This window comes from Mastigoproctus giganteus, chromosome 12 (genome assembly GCF_048544385.1).
Source record: "Mastigoproctus giganteus isolate SK-2022 chromosome 12, ASM4854438v1, whole genome shotgun sequence".
NCBI lineage: Eukaryota > Metazoa > Arthropoda > Arachnida > Uropygi > Thelyphonidae > Mastigoproctus > Mastigoproctus giganteus.
Window position 1 is genome coordinate 82540364 of NC_143586.1, and position 19738 is coordinate 82560101.

At 37.7% G+C, this 19738-nt stretch overlaps 1 protein-coding gene across 1 annotated transcript in view; it reads left to right on the forward strand.

Moving 5' to 3' along the window:
- The window catches only part of pum (pumilio), a 415697-nt gene that overhangs the window by 179128 nt on the left and 216831 nt on the right, over nucleotides 1–19738 (forward strand). The window contains exon 4 of the mRNA XM_090386283.1: nucleotides 17779–17908. Coding sequence (XP_090242409.1) covers nucleotides 17779–17908 — 130 coding nt within the window. The remainder of the gene's footprint in view (nucleotides 1–17778; nucleotides 17909–19738) is intronic.

Below are 19738 nucleotides of genomic sequence, written 5' to 3' on the forward strand. Positions count from 1 at the left end.
AACACAAAATTCTTGGGACTCATATTCGATAAAAAACTCACGTTTTTGAATCATATTCGTCAACTCCGCACAAAGTGCACAAGAGCCCTTAATATGCTCCGCTCGCTCTCCTCTTTATCTTGGGGTGCAGACCGATGCACCCTGCTACGGCTTTATCGTGCACTTGTGCGATCCAAATTAGATTATGGGTCCCAAGTATATAGTTCAGCCAGAGACAGTGCCCTTCGATGGCTGGACCCTGTCCATCATCAGGCTCTACGTATCGCTACTGGAGCATTTCGAACATCCCCTGTCCAGAGCTTATACGTCGAAGCAAACGAACCACCGTTATCGCTTCGTCGTAAGCAGTTGTCTTTAAAGTACGCCTTAAAACTGAAATCCCTGCTAGACCATCCTACGTGGCCATTCGTTTTTGAGCCACGATGGGAAAATTTGTACAACACCCGTAAGACTGCCAATCGTCCTTTTGGTATTCGTCTCCAAGAGCTACTCAAAGAACTTAATATGAAGGTAGACAAGGTTGCCCAAACACCAAAGCAACCCTTTCCACCCTGGCATGCTCATTTCCCGGCATGTGACTTGTCCCTTAGAAATTGGGGAAAGTCGGACACTCCATCATCGGTCTACCTGCAGCTTTATTCAGCACACCGAGCTGAACATTCCGACTTCGCGCCAGTCTACACAGACGGTTCGAAGTCGGAATCATACGTGGGATCTGCTGCTGTCTTTACAGACAGCACTACATCGGAGCAGATTCCCTCTGAATGCAGTATCTTTACTGCAGAGCTGCATGCCATAGAGTTAGCCTTGGATCACATTAGTGAATGCCAATACCAACGGTTCATTTTATATTCCGACTCTCTTAGCATGTTACAGGCCTTAATATCTGTGAGGTATAATCCTCATCCAGTTCTGTCTAGCATTCAGCAGAAGATTCACGTTCTCCATGAACGCGAATATGACATCCGCTTCTGCTGGATTCCGAGCCACATTGGGATTAGGGGAAATGATTTGGCTGACGCCGCAGCCAAATCAGCAATTCCCAATAATAACTGCTGCCTGTTAGTCCCCTATACAGACTACAGGCAAATAGTACAGCAAAAGTTACATTCCCAATGGCAGGATTCGTGGAATAGGCAGACTGCGAATAAATTACATCGTATAAAGCCTGTAATTGAACCGTGGCAGTCTAGTCTGCGCAGGATTCGTAAGGAGGAAGTTGTTCTAGCTCGTCTCCGCATAGGACACGGTCATCTTACACATTCTTTTTTGCTGAGGGCAGATGACTGTCCTATGTGCGAGAACTGTGGCACAGTTTTATCCATGAGACACATTTTAATTGATTGTCCAGATTTTAGAAATATCCGTCTTACCGCTTTTCATCATCTGACTGAGCCGTATACACTCAGTCAGATTTTATCCGACAATGACAATGTGTCAGCTGTTTTTAGCTTTTTAAAATCAATAAATATTTTTAATCGAATATAAAATATACACTTTTCCTTTATATATTTATTATACCTTTGGACATAGTGACCTAATTAGTTCACTGAAAGTTTAAACTTTTTTATAAATGACATGGTCTTGGCGCATTATAGCCTTAGTAGCTAATGCGCCAATAAAACCAAAACAACAACAACAACATCCAACAGGATGATAAACATTGATATAGATTCAAACATTAAAATCTTACGTACAAAAGAGGATTGCATTAAATTAAGTTACCCGTAAAATAAGTAATAATTAATCAGTTAGAGAATAGAAAAAAATAATTAAAAAATAATAATAAACTACCATACTTAGAACAGGGCTAGTCACTTTGCAGTTTAAGAGAAGAGGCAAACTTGTGGATGGAGTTCATCAGTTGTTGGGAGTTGCCAAAGAAGTCAATGAGAGTCATTGCTGATTCTGTTTAGTGGACTGAACTACATAAAGTCCGTGGTGGTAGAGTCAAGGCGAAACAGTGTAAGGTTCCGAACTTATCTACAAGGAGCATATATATCAGCATTCGTTGTTCTAATTAGGTGTTCGAATTCATCCATGTTATTGACAACACTCTTGACACACTCCTTGATGTTATTTAGGCTTTTTTCTCCTAGCTTTATCATCCCGTTCATTTGAAACATTGCCAACCCCTTGAACATCTTGGCAACAAATAAGAATTCTTAATCTGCGCTTAGCTTAGCATTAGTTTAACCGATATCATCAGATAAACTCGGGTATGCTATTATCCTTTTCTCTCCCTGACCAGCAGCTTCTCTGAACCCTTAGGGTATTCTCAGTGATACTGGCAAAACCCCCTGCTCTACATTTGTTCAAGTGAATACCATCTCTACAAAATAGATACATTCTGCCTAGAATTGCAGCCTACGGTGATAACCCCCCACCCCCCGCAGAGATCGCCCTTAGGTCTTGGGGTAATTCACAAGGCTTTCAGCATATAATCCCTCTTATGGTGTCTGGGCAGAATTGCAGACATACACATTCTGACCTAACTCACTGCATTTTTTCGGCATGGTCCCATATTTATCAAAGAAATTGTCAGTTTGTGTTCGTTTAATATGAATTGTCCCCACATGAATAATAATGTTCTCCTCATTCCGTTAAAAATATGACAGTCTGTTGATAGCATTATCAATTGTTGCTCCCAGCAAGCACACTGTGGCCCATCTTTATTACAAAATTTGTTCCGCGTGTCGTACCCGACAATAGAATCTCCCAATGAAACTAAATATCCTTCAACCAGAGCAGTATGTACTTGACTATTCTGTTCTGGGATGCATCTCTTGGCAGGTCACGAGATACTGGAGTCCATGACGAGCTCCCAGTTACTTTGTTTCTTGGCAAGCACCTGTTTCTTCAATGGTTCAAATTTTTATACCAATACACCAAGTTTTAATTTGAGATCAGTACACTCTTTACATTGAGTGCAAATAAATTAATCATTAGTTGGCTTAATTTGTCTCGACCGGCCTTTGAAAAAAATTAGAGGCTATACAAGAGGCGAACTCATGACTCACATCAAAATCGCCCTCAAGCATATCCGTCTGAGTCACGTCGTCTTTGGACGATGTATTAAAAGTGGATCCTGTAATAACTATTATTTAGGTAAAATATGAACTTAACAAAGATTACAAAATTTAAATTTATAGCATATTACAGAATTGAAGTTTCTGTTAAATTTAACAGAACTACTTTAGAAAAGTTAAGGATTAAATTTACAAAATATTTTACGAAGTTACTGAAATAAGTTTTAAAAATTATACAGTTTAAACAAAGTTTTGTCAGCCTGACACTTGATGTTAAACTCCTTCAGTTAACTGACCGGAGCCAACTTAAAACACGTCTGCCTTCATGGACATCCCGGTAGAATTGCACTCTGTTGGGTTTAATAATTCCTAAATCACGGATTCCGTCGCTCGACTATCTACAGCCTTTAAGAACGGAATTCGAATCTAGACCTCTCCATAGGGGTAACAGGTGACAAACTCACTGTCACAGAAGACATGTTTCTGGATAAAGTAGGTTGGATCCTTGCAATGTGCATGTTTTTTTTTTTTTTTTTTTAAATTAAGTTTTTCAGTAGGTTTGATCGTTTTTTCATTTGCATGAATTACTGATGATCTATAAAGAAATTTGGGAAATATATTTTTGTAGACATAAGAAGAAGCTAAATAAATTAACGAAAAGTGAAATACAGGCAACTCCCGTATAATACGGTACTTCTACAACACGATTGATAAATTGCGGCAATCCTCGCACAACACGGTACTTATATAACACGGATTCTCTCTAACACGGTAAACCGTGTAAACCTCGGTAAACCTCGCATAACATATTTTTGAGCTTTTATGTCGGATGTAATTTTTCAACGTTTACACTCTTTTTGAATCCCCGCTGTTGACTCGCTAGTAAAAAAAAAAAAAAAAAAGCCGTCGGGCTAGCCGGGTGGGTTGGCAAGGCGCTATGGTAACATGCTCGCAACTTTTTCTGATAAACTAGCTTCTGTGAATTATACTGATCCAAGTTGCTATCCACGGATAGCATATTATGTCCAATTACTGGGTTATATGATTATGTATTTTTAAATGGGTGTGTGATGAACTAGCTCCCAGGTTTCCTCAAGCTGATGAGCCCAGTTGGTTTCAACAAGATGGTGCGACGTCTCATATTGCCAGGGTGTTACTGGACCATATGACTGTTTTTTCATAACTCGCGGGAAATGTCACCATTTTCTGTCTTCAACGTCCCCAGATCTATTAGCGTGCGACTTTTTTTTTTTTTTTTATGGGGACACTTAAAAAGCAAGGTGTACGCTGATCACTACAATACTGAAGAACCGAAAGAAAAAATTTGTGAAGAAATTGCAAGAGTTCTTTGGAAGATTCTAAGCAGCGTCTCATCATGGGAAGTATACGTCGATGATTAGAAGAATGTCTGTGCAGAGACGTGGATATCATCTTCAAAAAATAATCGACATGCAGTGTACTTTAAGAAGCCATATTTATAATTTGCAAATACAAATTCTTTATTTAATTATTGAGTTTTTAAAATCGCCCATTTCCCTGCCTCACCGTGAATTCTGACTAAATACGAAACTGCTCTAATTGAAATGGATGTTAAGCTAAACTGCATTAGCTTAACACCCTTCTCGATAAGCTAAACTGCATTAGTTTATTTAATATTAATTTGGTTTTCTCTCCAGAATTAATTGAATTGAACCTCCCCGTAGGTTTTGTTGAATACATTCGCACATACTGTTTTGCTTATTGTAAAGAAAAATCTTTTGCGGATTGAGAGGCATATTTTGTTAAAAGCATAGTCTTTATTTTCAAACAGGGTTTATAGCTGTATTGTGTAAGAATAAGATTTGCGTATCTCAAGTAACCGTGACGAAGTGTTAACCTGTGATTAATTATTGGTTTTTGCCGTCTGCGTTTCGATTAAAAGAGAAAGTAACGGGGAGCAGCACACCGAAAACCGAAATAATATTTAAAATAAAGCTTAGCCTTTATTGTAAAACACGTTTTTAGCTGTATTGTTTAAGAATAAGATTTACGAAATCCAGATAATCGTTAAGAAGTGTTAACCTGTGGTTAATTATTGTCAGTTTTTGCAATCTACTTTTTAATTAAAAAGAGAAAGTAGCAAGGTGTAGCACACCGAAAAACCAGTTTTTGAGATTTTTAACACACACACACACACACACACACACACACAGAGTTTAATACCTGCCTGCATCAGCGCATAACACCTGTGGCATTAACTGTAGAAGCGACCATGCATGTCGTGGCCATTGCTAGTTTCCACCACTCGTCGTCATGACAACGAATATTTGGTCTGTGGCCGACGAAGGGTACTTCCCGTTTTTGCCAGCCATTGTTACTGTCAGGTGTCTCGGTGATGCAATAGTTGGACTGTTGTTCGTTCTGGGCATAACCGTTTTTTTCAGTAGACGTTGTGTCGCCCTTGGTTTTACAGAAATGTTTGTTTCTGTTCATTTCTTTAATGTATTTCACTTTCGTTGCTGTGCATCTGACACAATCCCCTTCAAACATCGCCATATTACATATAGCGGCATATAAAGAAATATTTTTGGTTAATAATTAATTTTATCGTTTAAATTTTTATGTGTGAAATTGAACGATTGTTAAACTTTCGTCTGGTGATGTAAATTATTTTCGGTGTGTTTGTTATAGGAATCCTTCCCCCTCCCCTTGTCTACAATAAATTATTGTAGACAAGAAGGGGAGGATTTTTATCCCCGCTATTGTAGACAAGAAGAAGGATTTTTATGAATTGTACATTCATAAAAATGCCCTGTGAATTTAATTTTCCACAATAAGATATATATTGATTTCATGAATGAATTTTGTTGAAAAACAGCATTCGTCGGTCCACGAAGATTAATTTAACAAAATTTTGAAGTTGCGAGCCTTATAAATTCGAAAACATAAATAGGGAATTTCAAATTGCAGATTTTTTGATTCATGGAATAATGCTAAGTAATAGAAGTTATTGATATATATCATATTCAAAAATAATTTCTGTTGCAGATAATGAAAGTACAGTACTTGTAGTCTTGTATTTTGCAGCATAATTAATTACTTAATTTAAAAAAAATAAAGGCTAAAAACTATTTATTGTTTCAAAAAAAAAATCACAACTTATTGTTTTGAATATATAGAGAAAGTCTACTCCTGGATATCCGTTGTGCAAGTTGAGTGTTAACTTCATTGTCTTGTTTTGACAAACACAAGTGCTCAATAAATAAGACATTGAAACACTGCATATAAAAATTCATAAAAAATATAATACATGTGTTAAATGTAAGTGTAATCATTTTATATTTTGTTTTTATCTTCTTGGATTATAAAATATTTTTTGTATGAGAATATCTTGAATTATTTAATGGAAAATTTCAGGAATACATTCTTTTCATTGATCGAGAGACACTTGTATTTTCATGAAATCTATTTCAAATTATGTTTTATTTTAAAATTCTTTTTCATCTGCGGTTCTGTATTTATCTTTTTTCCAGCCAAATTTCACAGCTGGCCACCTACATTGAAAAAATTATTTTCAATTTCATTATTGATATTATCTAGCTGGTGCATCAGCTAAGACAAATTACTCTGTTTACATTTTGACTCAAATAGTTACTTATGAATACATATCATATTTAAAAAATTAAAACAAATTATTTTTATACAGAATTAATTTTTAATAATTAATTAAAATTTAATTGAATAATAAATAATTTTAATAAAATTAACATTGTATCGGAAAGCAAGTTTAACACTTGCTTTTTGATGCAGTGTAATTTGTAAATATTCTGGAGATATGAACATATCTCTGTAGAGGGGAAAAAATATTAGTTGATAATAGCAGTCAAATTTTACACCTGCAGTTTTCATGAAATTAAATGGAATGAATTGGTAATGGGGAGAACATTCAGATGGGCAATTATATTATTCTTAGTTCACCTGCTTTTATCTATTTTTATATTTCTGTTAAGGATATAGGAATTCAGCTCTTGCTGTATATTAAAACATTGAGATTTCATTTCTGAATGTTGTTTTATTAGCTAATTATCCATTCTTTTAACTGCCCCAGTTTTGTCAGAATTCTTGCAACTGTTAATTTACTCACTTAAGTTTAATTGGTGTCTAAATTCTGGATTAAATTTGTCTGGTTTGTTTTAAATTCCTGTATATTCGGTTTGGCTAGTTTCATGTGCTATATAACTATTATAGGTATTGTCTGTAATGAAAATTAATGATATCACAGCAAATTGTTATTAAAGGAAAAATTAAATCTTTACTGATACAGTACACAACAAAACTTGTTGATCACACCTGAATTCAAGTGGGGGGGGGGGGTTATTAATTTGGGTTAGCTGTGGTCCAGTGCATAGTATCCATGGTTATGAGCAAGGAGGTTTCTGTATACTACTACAAAAATGCATGACCCAGCATTGACTGCTGCTGAAAATCTGGCTTCCCTTAATAATTCAATATATGTGGTCATGGATTTATAAACTATCCTGCCCTTGATCATCTAGAGAATAAACAAATTTATTTTTTTATCATTATTAATTGACTTGTTGATCTATATGATCTATGTTGCCTATGCAATATACAGAAATTGCAGTTCATGCTTTCTAGAGCGCAATTTGTATAATCAGTTCAGTAATACAAACGAGAGTCAGGGAGATATAATATGATAATGCTAATTTATTTATACCATAACTGGTCAAGAAATTTTCAAATATATTTTTTTAAAAGTGGGAAAGGGTTAACTTAAAATCCAAAGTATAGTGGCAGATATATAAAAGTTGAGATGTAGGGGTTATTTTTACCTGTTCAAGATAGTTAACAGAATTATTAAAGAAGCTGAAGCAAAATTATTCTTGCAAGTTGTTGAACTGCAGTTGAGTAGACAGAGTGAGTATCTAATGAATAAAAATGAAAATGAACTGGGGGAAAGAAAGGGGTAGTCAAAATGATCCCCACAATGGCAAAGAGCAGTGGGTTTAAATTTTGTGGTGGGTAGCCAGAGGTAAATGTATGACTTTTAACAGTCTTTGTAACTGGCAACTATAATTTATAGGTGTGCGTGTACAGCTGAGGGTAAGAAATTGCTTTACACATACCCAGCCATCCTATCACATTGGGGGGGGATGCATCCCATATAAGTTCATTTTTGAACTCACTGGGTAGAGGACAAATGATCAGATAAGAGAAACAATAGGACATTCAGAAGCTAATCAAATTACCATATTTTCCCAGGTACCCCACAGTTTAAAAAAAAAAAAAAAAATTCAGTGCATGACTCATGCGAGTTCAGTTGAAATCTTGATTTCTAATAACTTGGAGGGGGGGTCTATGTGATCATTCATTATTATTAGCATCAATAGAGGCATATGATCCAAGAAAGCAAGCATATCAGTCAAAAAAATATATTTCCGTTTCACCCATCTATTTGATCCAATAGTTTTGTAATCTGAGTAAGAGGAAGAATCCCATCAGCAATGAGCCTGCTCAAACCTGCCTTGTACAGCTCAATCAGATCACTTTGCAGGTGTCTAGTCTCCTGATGCTGCAATTTGCACAACTTAAACCTTTCCTGGTAAGAGTAACCTTTTGTTTCCCCTCACCAATCTTGTTGCCCTTCTCTGTATTTGTTCTAGCAACTCTTACATCCTAAAATGAGCCCTCCACACCTGTATGCAAGTGTCAAGTTAAGGCCTAACCATTGCATTATACAAAGGTTTAATCCCTCCTTATCCCTGCAAGCAGAATTCCCGTATATCATCAACAATACCCCATGACCTGCTCTGGCAGCCTTTCTGCACTGCTCAGAAAACTTCATATCTCAAGTTTATGTTAATTATAAGTGATTTGTTATTGAAATGTCACGCGGTACCTACGTAGTAGCGAGTAGGCCCACCTTTCGCATGGATGTGGGCAGTCACACGGCGAGACATTGAGTTCATGAAAGCATTCCACAGATACTTCCATCTGGGCTTGCTGCACCGCTGCCCATAATTCCATCACATTCTTGGGTGGGGGTGCAAAGCTTGAATGGACCTTTTCACCGCATCCCAAAGATGTTCCATGGTGGTGAAATCTGTGGAATGGTCTTCAAATAATGTTCTAGTCACCACTGCTCTATGTGGAGGCGCAATGCCATGCTGGAAGAGTCCATTGTCCGATAACCATGAAGGGATGTAGATGGTCTGCAAGGATGGACACAACCTGGACCTACCAGAGATGCATCTAGTGTGTTCAACTGGCACATGCTGGTAGGTCCAGCATGTGCCAGTTGAACACACCCCACACTTACTGACCATCCACCTGCCTGATCAGTTCCTTGTTGACATGATGGGTGCATAGCTTAGTGCGGTTTCCACCAGATACGCACCCTCCTGTCCGCTCGGAATAACTGGACTCATCGGACCAGGAAACCCATTGCCAAGGTCCAGTCCTGTTGCACTTTCACGTAGTTGAGGTGTAGAGTCCTGTGTTGGTGTTAGCAATGGGACTGTGGTTTGTCAAAGCTCCCATTACCTATTGTGGCTAATGATCGCCTGATGGTCTTGGTGGAGATGTTTTTGGCACCTCCCTCATTGAAGTCAGTGGTGATTTACACCACTGTCACCCTCGGTTGGCTGAAACAATGCAAGACTGATGTCAACGGCCATGCTCATCCACCACATTTCTCCACCCACAGCGCTTTCCACGGTGAGATGTTATTCCGGAAATGGTGTATGTATGCCCAATATACTGTTGAAAGGGCTTAGCGCAATTTCTCTACCACCTCCATGTCGGGCACCCCACTATCATTGCTCTTTCAAAGTGGGTTAACTCACAATGTTTATCCATAATGACATTGAATTACCATCTACACGAATGCAGTGTACCTATATGTCTGCCAAGTAGTGGGGGTTTTTTTTTTTTTTTGATTTGGTAGTTGTTGGTACATCGGCTTCTGTGGCCATATTGCACCTCCCAAGGTTTTTGCAGTACTTTGATCCAAGCCTGAGGCGGGAATCGAACCCGCGACCTTGGGGTTGCCGGGCAGGTACTTTACCCACTTGGCTAGCCCGGTCGGCAGTGGGTTTGTCCGCTAGCAAGAGGGGTCACAGCATCACGTTGCTCAGGAACCCGGTATCCCATGAATTCTGTCCTTTCAGTGTACTCTTTAATTGTAATACAGTTTTTACACTTGCTTGTTATTTAATTAATTAATAAATATAGTTTATGAAAAATCCACAGAGTCTCTTAGTTGAAAGGGCTTAGCTGTTTTTATTTGTCTGTTTAGATGTAACATAAAAATGAGTAGCCTTGAAATGTTGCATTGTATAAAACGTTAAGGTTCTCTCTTTCAGAAATCAAATTCATCTAAATTCATTGAATTCAATTATCCATTCAAATACCAGAATAATTTGATTTTAATGGAACCGAAAGAAATAGCACTGATATTATTTACTGATGGGGTACACTTAAATAGAAAGGGTGCAAGAATATTTGCTGATGCTATCGAGGCAGTTTTAGGTGGGCTGGAAAACTGCTAGTTTGACGTATGCAGAATAAAAGGTTAACAGTGGCTGCAGGCAGAGTCAAAAGTGATTCTTGCACTGCTTCTATTAGAATGAGCAGCAGCATGGAAAGCAAAGCAATGGAGATTTTTAGGACTGTTGGGAGTCATAGTGGACAAATAAATACATGGACTGTGTTAGGGTAACTAAGAGTAGAAACAGGTGCATGTATACTTGCATGTACACTAATGCTAGGAGTATAGTTAATAAATTTGATTGAAGTGCTAGTCAAGACATCAAAGGCAGATATTGTTGGGATATCAGAGACGTGGTGTCACACAGATATAAGCAGTGCAGAATTGGAATTTGGGGAGTACAATGTGTACAGAAAGGAAAGACAGGACAGGAAGGGAGGAGGGGTTACGCTGTTAGTTAAGAAACAAATAAAATCTAAGGAAATGCATCCAGTTGATGTTGGTGGACAATGCAATGTTGAGTCTGTTTGGTATGACATAAGCACTGGGGAAGGAAAAATGAGAGTAGGTGTGATATATGCCTAATGAATCTGATGAGTATAATGAGCAGTTGCGCAGAGAAATAGCGTGGGCCAGTAAATCAGAATGTCTTATAATGGAGGATTTTAACTTTCCAGATATTGACTGGAACTTGTGGGTTGTGGAACTTGCATACTAGCAAGACTTTTTTGATTTATTGGATGACTGTTTCTACAGCAGCATTCGAGAGGAAACCAGAGGGAGCAATACTCTTGATCTGATCATCAGTAGTGATTATTCATGCATTAAGAATTTGCAGATAAAGCAATCACTGGGTGACAGTGATCACAATGTACTGATAGGGGAATTACTTAAAGATGTAACTAACATCAAGGCTAAAGGGAAGGGCTTTTGCTTTCATAAAGTTGACTACAGGGATCTCAGACAGTTTTTAAATTCTGTACAGTGGGATCAAGTGATGTTACCAACATTGAATTCTAAATGGGAAGCCTTCAGGGACTTAATCTTGGAGGCTACTAGGCTTTTCATTCCAACTAAGAAATACTGCTCATGGATGTCAGATGAACATCTGACATCCTTGAACAGCCTAAATGGATGTCAGTTGAACTAATGAGGCTCGTGGCAAAGAAGAAAAATGTATGGATGCATATAAATTATCACGTGACACAGAAGCCTATGGCAGATATAAGCTTGTCTGTAATCAAGTCACAAAAAAGAGGTTAGGTAGGCGAAAACAATTACGAGAAATCTTTGGCAAAGGATGTAAAGAAAAATAGCAAAGGGTTCTTTACTTATGTAAAGAACCGTTTACATAAGTTAGAATTAAAGAGATGAATCAGATTGGACCACTTGACATAGCTGGGTTGACTATTGATAATCATGCTCAGGTAGCTGATAAACTGAATGAGTATTTTGCATCCTCATTGAACAACACATGAGAAGTTATTCAATGAGGGGAATGCCAGACGTTTATCAAACTCTAACAGGGAGCTAAGTGATTTTGTAATAACTGAGAGCAAAGTGGAGGAGAAATTGTTAAAGTTAAACATAAGGAAGGCACCTGGGGTGGACAGGATCTCTCCAGTTATATTAGAGGCAGCAAAGGAAGTAAGTGAACTCTTATCCATAATTATGAGTTTCCTTGGACTCGTCTTCATGTACTGGAGGAGTGCAAATGTATAACCAATTCACAAAAGGGGGGGGGGGGTTCGAAAGTTACACAAGTAACTATAGACAGTTAGTTTAATTTGGTCTTCCTGGGAAAATAATGGAGCCACTGGCTAAAGAAGCATTGCAGGATCATCTAGACAAGACTGCAGTAATAGTTAAGACACAGTATGGGTTTGTTGAAGTGAGGTCTTGTCTGAACAATTTTCTTGATTACTATGATGTGGTCACAAAGGAACTGAATGTAAAAAATATTTTTGATATCATATACTTGGATTTCAGGAAGACTGCTGTACAAATTGCAAAGGTACAGAGGTATGGCATTAAGGGTAAGTTGCTACAATGGAGAAAGGGATGGTTGAGTGGGAGACGAGAGAGAGAGAGAGAGAGAGAGAGAGAGAGAGAGAGAGTGGTAATCAGTGGACACTGCTCTTCGTGGACAAATGTTATTAGTGGAGTTCCCCTGGATCCGATGCCAGGCCCATTGTTTTGTGTACTCCTCAATGATATTGATGATGGTATATCAGGATTAATGTTCAATTTTGCAGATGATTCAAAGGTTGGCAGGGTTGTTTACAACAGTAAAGACAGTATGCTACTCCAACTGGGTCTAGATAAGTTGAGAAAATGGGCTGGGAAGTGGCAACCGAAGTTTAACATTGACAAATGCAAAGTACTGCATATGGGTAGCAATAACCCAAGAGAAATGTACCAACTGTGTGGGTACTACACTCAGGGAAGTGGAAAGTGAGAAACGCCTGGGGGTAATTGTGTAGTCAAATATGAATTTCACTGACAGTGCAGATGGGCTGCCAGGGCAGGTCATGGAATCTTGTAAATGATATATAGAATTTTGCTAGCAGGCACAGGGAGGTGATTATCCCCTTGTACAAGGCAATAGTTAGGCCGCATCTTGAGTACTGCATACAGGTCTGGAGGCTTCATTTTAGAAAGGATGTGGAGCTGCTAGAATAAGTACAGAGAGAGAGAGAGGGGGGGGGGGCAACGAGATTGATGAATGCAACAAAGGGTGCTGTTACAAAGAAAGGCTTAAGTTCTGCAAATTGCAGTGTCTGGAAACTAGGCACCTGCAAGGTTGATCTGATTGAGGTGTATAAGGCCTTGAATGGTTTGAGCAAGCTGAATGCTGATGGGATTCTTCCTCTTGCTGGGATTACTTACTTGAAGGGATATAAATTCAAATTGAGGAAGGACAATTGTAGAATAGATTGCCTTTAGCTTGTGGGTGGTTGATAGTTGGAACAAACTTTCATTTGTCGTAGTGGAGGTTGACCACTTAAATAAGTTAACGGCAGAAGTAGACAGGCATTTGGACTGAATGGATAGGTGAAATGGGAATGTTTTTTTTTTTTTTTTTTTTTTTATAATTATTATTATTATTTGACTGATGCTATGTAAGCTTGCTTTCTTGCATCAGGTGCCTCTACTAATGCTAAAGCATGAAACTTATTTCACAGGTACCCCATAACAGTAGTCATTAATCAGAAAAGAATGAAAGTGAAATCCAGTCAAATTAGATGAACTGCAAGAAAAGACTCTTGGATACATTTTGCATCTACTATTACCCAAGACACAGATATTAACTTAGTTTGGAAAAAAAAAAAAATGTGTATATATATATATATATATATATATATATATAAAATAAATGGCAAATATCCACCCTACTGGAGATAGCAAATGCCCTTGTTGAAACATTGTATAATCACTGCCTATGACCTGTCTTTCCATCATATCAAAAAGTTAACTGAGCGATATAATAAATTTTGATATCTGTTGATTATAATCATTGTCCAACAATGCTGTAGGGCCAGCTGGAATATATAATTAAATAAAATAGCCTTGAATTTGCTGCTGAGTTTTTATAATTGAATCCTATCTGAAAATTCACACCCACAGTCATGGCAACATGCCTTTGGCTTAGCTTTTCCCAAAGCACAAAAAGATCAGCCAGCCTGTCAGCCAGTCCTAGAGAACTATTGACCAGAATTTCTCACTGGCTGCTTATGAAAATTATTAGAAAAAGTGGTACATAAGTGGCTCATGTGGTTTCTGGAATCTAAAAATGTAATGACCAAAATCAGTATGGATTCAGGTAAAAGAGATCTGATGATCGAGGAATTAGATATGATGATCAAAGCAGAGTCAAACATCTGTAACTCATTTATCAAAAGGGAACAATTATGGCAAGACTTGTGTCAAAAAAGCCTTTGACATAACATGGGAATTCAGTATTATACAAGAGCTTCACTCTGTTTTGCTAAAGGACAATTACCTGAGTTTTTTTGTTTTTTTTTTTTTTTGATTCTCAGAACCTTCCTAGTATGATACAAAAATATACTGTCTCTAGAATACATCCAAAAAGGTATACTGCAAGGATCAATACTTTGTGCTACTTTTTCTGTTCAGATAAATCGGGTGTTACAAGATATTCTAAATACCATCAAAGCTTATTTGTATGTAGATGATCTACAGCCTGTATTCATTCTCAGGATATGCATACTATAGAAAGACAACTTCAATAAACAAAACATATTGAATGGCATTTAATGGCTATTGCCTCTCACCACAGAAATTACCGTATCTACTTCTGTAAGAATTGCAGCATGTATCTGAAACCAAAATTAAGGTTAAAAAGTCAACTAATCTCGCTAACAAACCCTGTCCGATTTCTAGGTCTAGTATGGAATATATAATTAAATATATTCTTTTTTTAAATTATTATTATTATTTGACTGGAAGGAAGGTGGCAGGAAGAGTTAATTTTAGCAAGGCATGTTTTGACCACACACGTCACTCACCTATATCTGGAAATACTAGATAGCAAACTGCCATTCGTAGCACACATAACCCATTTCGCAGTGCACGCGTCTTACGTTTTAAAAATTTTCATGTGATTAAAAGTATTTCTGCAACAACATGGGGTGGCAACCATTACATCCTGCCACCGATATTGTACACTCGTCAGGTTGTGTTTAGATTATGGAGCTCCTGTTTATGATTTTCCTGGAAATATCATCCTTATAAAATTGAACAACATCCAACACTGTACCGAGAACTGCTTTGGGAGCTTTTCAGACATCTCCAGTATATAGAAGTAAATGAACTCCATTATATCTCAGAAGGAAAATGCTACTGCTCAGCTATGCAGCTAAAATTCATAGCTTACCATTACATCATGCCCATAAATATCTTTTTGATCCAACATTGGTACAATTTTCATTGTTGGACATATCAATTGAATGAACCGCATATATTTGCTGCAACATTTAGCAACTGCACATAGCTTATTGAGTTCATCATTCTCATTGTTATCAGATTTACACTGATGGCTCTCATTGTTATCAGATTTACACTGATGAAAGAAAACAGATACTGCTGTGGTTGCAGCAGTATTTCACACATTGTAAATTTGATAACAATGAGAATGAACAATATGCCATTAAACTCGCTTTACAACATGTAAATAACTTGGCCACATCCCAGATCTTAATATATACAAAGGGTACTAGGAAAGTTTTGCAATATGACGCAACAATGAATCACAGGAAGCTGCTTGTTGCTGCATGTTGAGACATGTTCATACGTGCATAGTAGCCGCCGCGCCAAGTCGATGGGCTCAGTTATTCATTAGTAGTGAGAGTGTAAACTGCTTGCGATGGCATCGTGGTCACGAAATGAGATAAGGACAGTTTTGCGGTATAATTTTGTGCGTGGTTTAACCATAGACCAGTGCTTAGAAGAAATGACTCTTGCACTAGATGATGATTGTCCACATCGTACAACGATATTCAGGTGGTATAGAGAATTCCAAAGGGGAAATTTCACTCTGGAGGATTCTGAGAGGCCGGGAAGGCCACGAACGTCAGTTACGGAGGAAAATGTTACTGCTGTGAGGAAAATGCTTGACGAAAACAGGCGAGTGACCTACCAACAGATAGAGGATACTTTGGGCCTAAATGCACCAGCAATTCGTTCGATTCTGCAAGATCATTTGCACGTGAAGAAACTTTGTTCTCTCTGGGTGCCGCATCAACTGACTGAAGAGCAGATGACACGACGTGTGACTTGGTGCCGGGAGATGTTAAAAAAGTTTGATAAGGGACAATCTCGGTATGTGAACAACATCGTGACAGGTGACGAGACTTGGCTGTACTATTACGATCTGCCGACCAAGGCTCAAAACAAAGTTTGGGTCTTTGATGATGACGACACACCCGTAATTGTCAGAAAATCCCGATCTGTAAAGAAGAAAATGATAGCTGTATTTTTCAAATCGAGTGGAATTGTGGAACGTGTCGTTTTGGACACGCAGAAGACAGTCACAGCTAAGTGGTATACTGAACAATGCCTGCCTAAAGTCATTGGATCTATGAAGAACCTGCGGCCAAAGTCAAGAATGGACACCTGGTACCTCCATCACGAAAATGCTCCAGCTCACCGTGCCAAAGCCTGCACCGAATATTTGACCACGACAGGACTGAAACTTCTCGAGCACCCTCCCTACAGTCCAGACCTTGCTCCCTGCGACTTTGCACTGTTCCCGCATGTGAAAATGAAGCCAAAAGGGAGGCGGTTTTCCAGTGATGAGGACCTTCTACGGGCTTGGGACAACGAGTGTGCTTTACTCCCTAGTGAAACTTGGCAGAACTGGTTTAAAGATTGGTTTCGGAGGATGGAGAGGTGTATTGAATGTAGAGGAAATTACTTTGAAAAAATTAAATAAACAAAGCTGTATTGCAAAACTTTCCTAGTACCCTTTGTACTAACTCTCTTGTGTGGTTGCAGCCTTAAAAAAAAAAAAAAAAAAAAAACCCAGTTCTTCTTCTTCTACACGTTCTCTATTTACAGATTTTTAGAACAAAAACCAGACATTAACATCTTGCTAGATTCCAGAGCATTCTGAGATCCCAGGTAATGATGTAAAAGTTGCCAAAGATTCAACTACATCAAACAACTCATATTTTTTTTAAATCTTACACTGATTATAGATTGATAATCCAAAGAACTTGTAAAGACAGAGGACTTCAAATCTGGCAGACACAAACCATTAACATACTTTATCAGATCAAACAATGGCCATAATTATAACAATCTAGTTACAGAACAAACCAGCAGGAAGAGTTAATTTTAGCAAGGGCATGTTTTGACCACACATGTCACTCACCTATATCTGCAAATCCTCCTCAGTGCATGCATTGCAATACACAGCTTTCAATTAAACATCCTTGCTGACTGAAGTTACTCCCATAATGCCCACATAGCAAATCCACAGTCTTTAATGAATTTATGGGAGCTATTGATGTTAAAACATATCATAGGAAATGATTTGGCAATCTTTGGATAGGTACATCTTGGTCCTAGCTGCCCTTGGGTTGTTAAATAGTCATAACAACAATAGCAAGTGCATAATTAGTATTTCATGAACATATTTACTTCTTTTTGAATTATACTGTACATTGTAGAATTTTTATATATTAAGAAATGGTTTTTATTTATTTATTTTTAATATATATATATATATATATATAGATTCCTGCTTCAGCAAAAAAATTATGGGGAATTGAAGATACAGGACCAAAACCTGAAGATAGTAAAGGCATTTTCTTAGCTGATCAGTGGAGAGATTCAACGTGGAGTACTGGTCATAACAGTGCTTCAGGTAGGAGTATACGTGACCTGGAGGGAACATTTTCCTTTTCAATGTAAACATTGATATAGTCGGTTTTGATGTTATTAGGATCTAAAAAAATATTGTTTCAATGCCCCCAGTTAAGAATTCTGTAGATGAGGATCATATTCGTGAATTAGGCGAGGACTTTTGTCCTTTAATTGTGTATTTTAATTCATTTATTATAATACTCTTTATTTCTCCAATTCTGCACACTTTTCCAAATAGTCACAAAAAAATCAATTCCAACTTAAAATCGATATCTTCCAGAAAAATGTGCCCAAAAAAATTGTTTATTCCAGCAATCAGTGAAAACAACTTGTTACTGTTGATTTTGGTTTTATGTCATGAACAACAAGAATATATTGACAAATTCAATGGTAATATTTACAGACATACATGTGTGTATATGTATTATTATTATTTACAAAAAGTTAATGGGCTCAAAAGTAATGCCTCTTATGTCCCTGCAAATGGAATAAGGATATCATTTTGATACTTCAAAGCTTTGAGGAGTTTGTTTCTGGAACACATGGGGATCTATACTGCTCTTAAACGATTCTGGCCCATACCATTGGACCACTACTTCTAAAAATGCCTCCTTCCCTAAGGTTAGTGTAACTGAATAATTGACCCCACACAATTGTATGGATCAATGTATTGCTGTTTTACTCTGACTTCAGTATTGAAATGATTTTATTTACTGTCTCTGGAATAACTTACAGTGCTTTCCAAGGTAATTTTTTGTCACAATTTCTCTATTTAAAGTTCAAGGTGTCTGTTGAAATGTACTACATAATGGGTAATGGGATGTATCTGATTTCACCTGACTGCCAGCAGATTAACAGTGCAGTGCATGACTTCGATTATGAGGAATGGAAATTTACATTTAGTAACCTATAAACCATCCCCAAGGTTTGTCTGAACATTTTCCCAGTGCCTATAGCTAAGGCTTCCACTTGGGCAACTGACATAGTTGATATTTGGGCCCACTTATGAGTTATTGCAGTGGGATTTCTGAAAAGTGCACGTTCTGCAGCAACTAATATTCTGGAAATATTTTTTCCATGATTAAGAACTAAAATTACTTAATCTAATTATGTTAGAAGTAACCACCAGGTGCAAGCTAAAATAATGATTTTTTTTTTAAATGGAAACCCCAAATGTGTAAAAGTATTAGAAACTAGAGTACTTAGTTCTGTGTGTAAGTAGGTTGAGAAGATAGAAGATTCTTAATTGACATTAGACTTGAATTTCTATAGATTGTAATTTTCAAGACATGCATGTGAAGTAAGAAAACGGAAGTTGAAGGAATAAATGAGTAAGAAGAAAAGTTGGCTGGCCCTGTGAATTTGACCCTAGACAGTAAATGGATGCTAAATGGTTGCAGCACATGTTATAACTGGTTTGGGGGGGGGGGGGGGAGCAAGCAAAGGCGGTTTCTGCAGATGTAAAATCTGGCACCCTAGAATGCAGAATTCTTTAAAATTCCCACTTGACATGAGGGTATGTGTTGAGGGGACTGCTGGTCTTCACTGGGATCCAACACCAGTAGACAAGGTTCTAGGCTAACATCATAGGAATCCTGCCCTGGGATGGCTCAGCCACGATCAGTCATCTAGTTTTGCTTGCATGGGTCAACTGTATCAATGCTATGCTCATACTCTCACGGTTCAAAGGACATTTTTCAGGCTGGTGGCTGTACAGGTATGATGTCTTGGTAGCCCTGGCATCCCACTTCTGAGTGCACTTATTGTTTTCTGGGTGGCTGAGCTTTCCGTTTGTGCTCTGTGGTAGGTAAAGTAATAGTACAGAAAACTA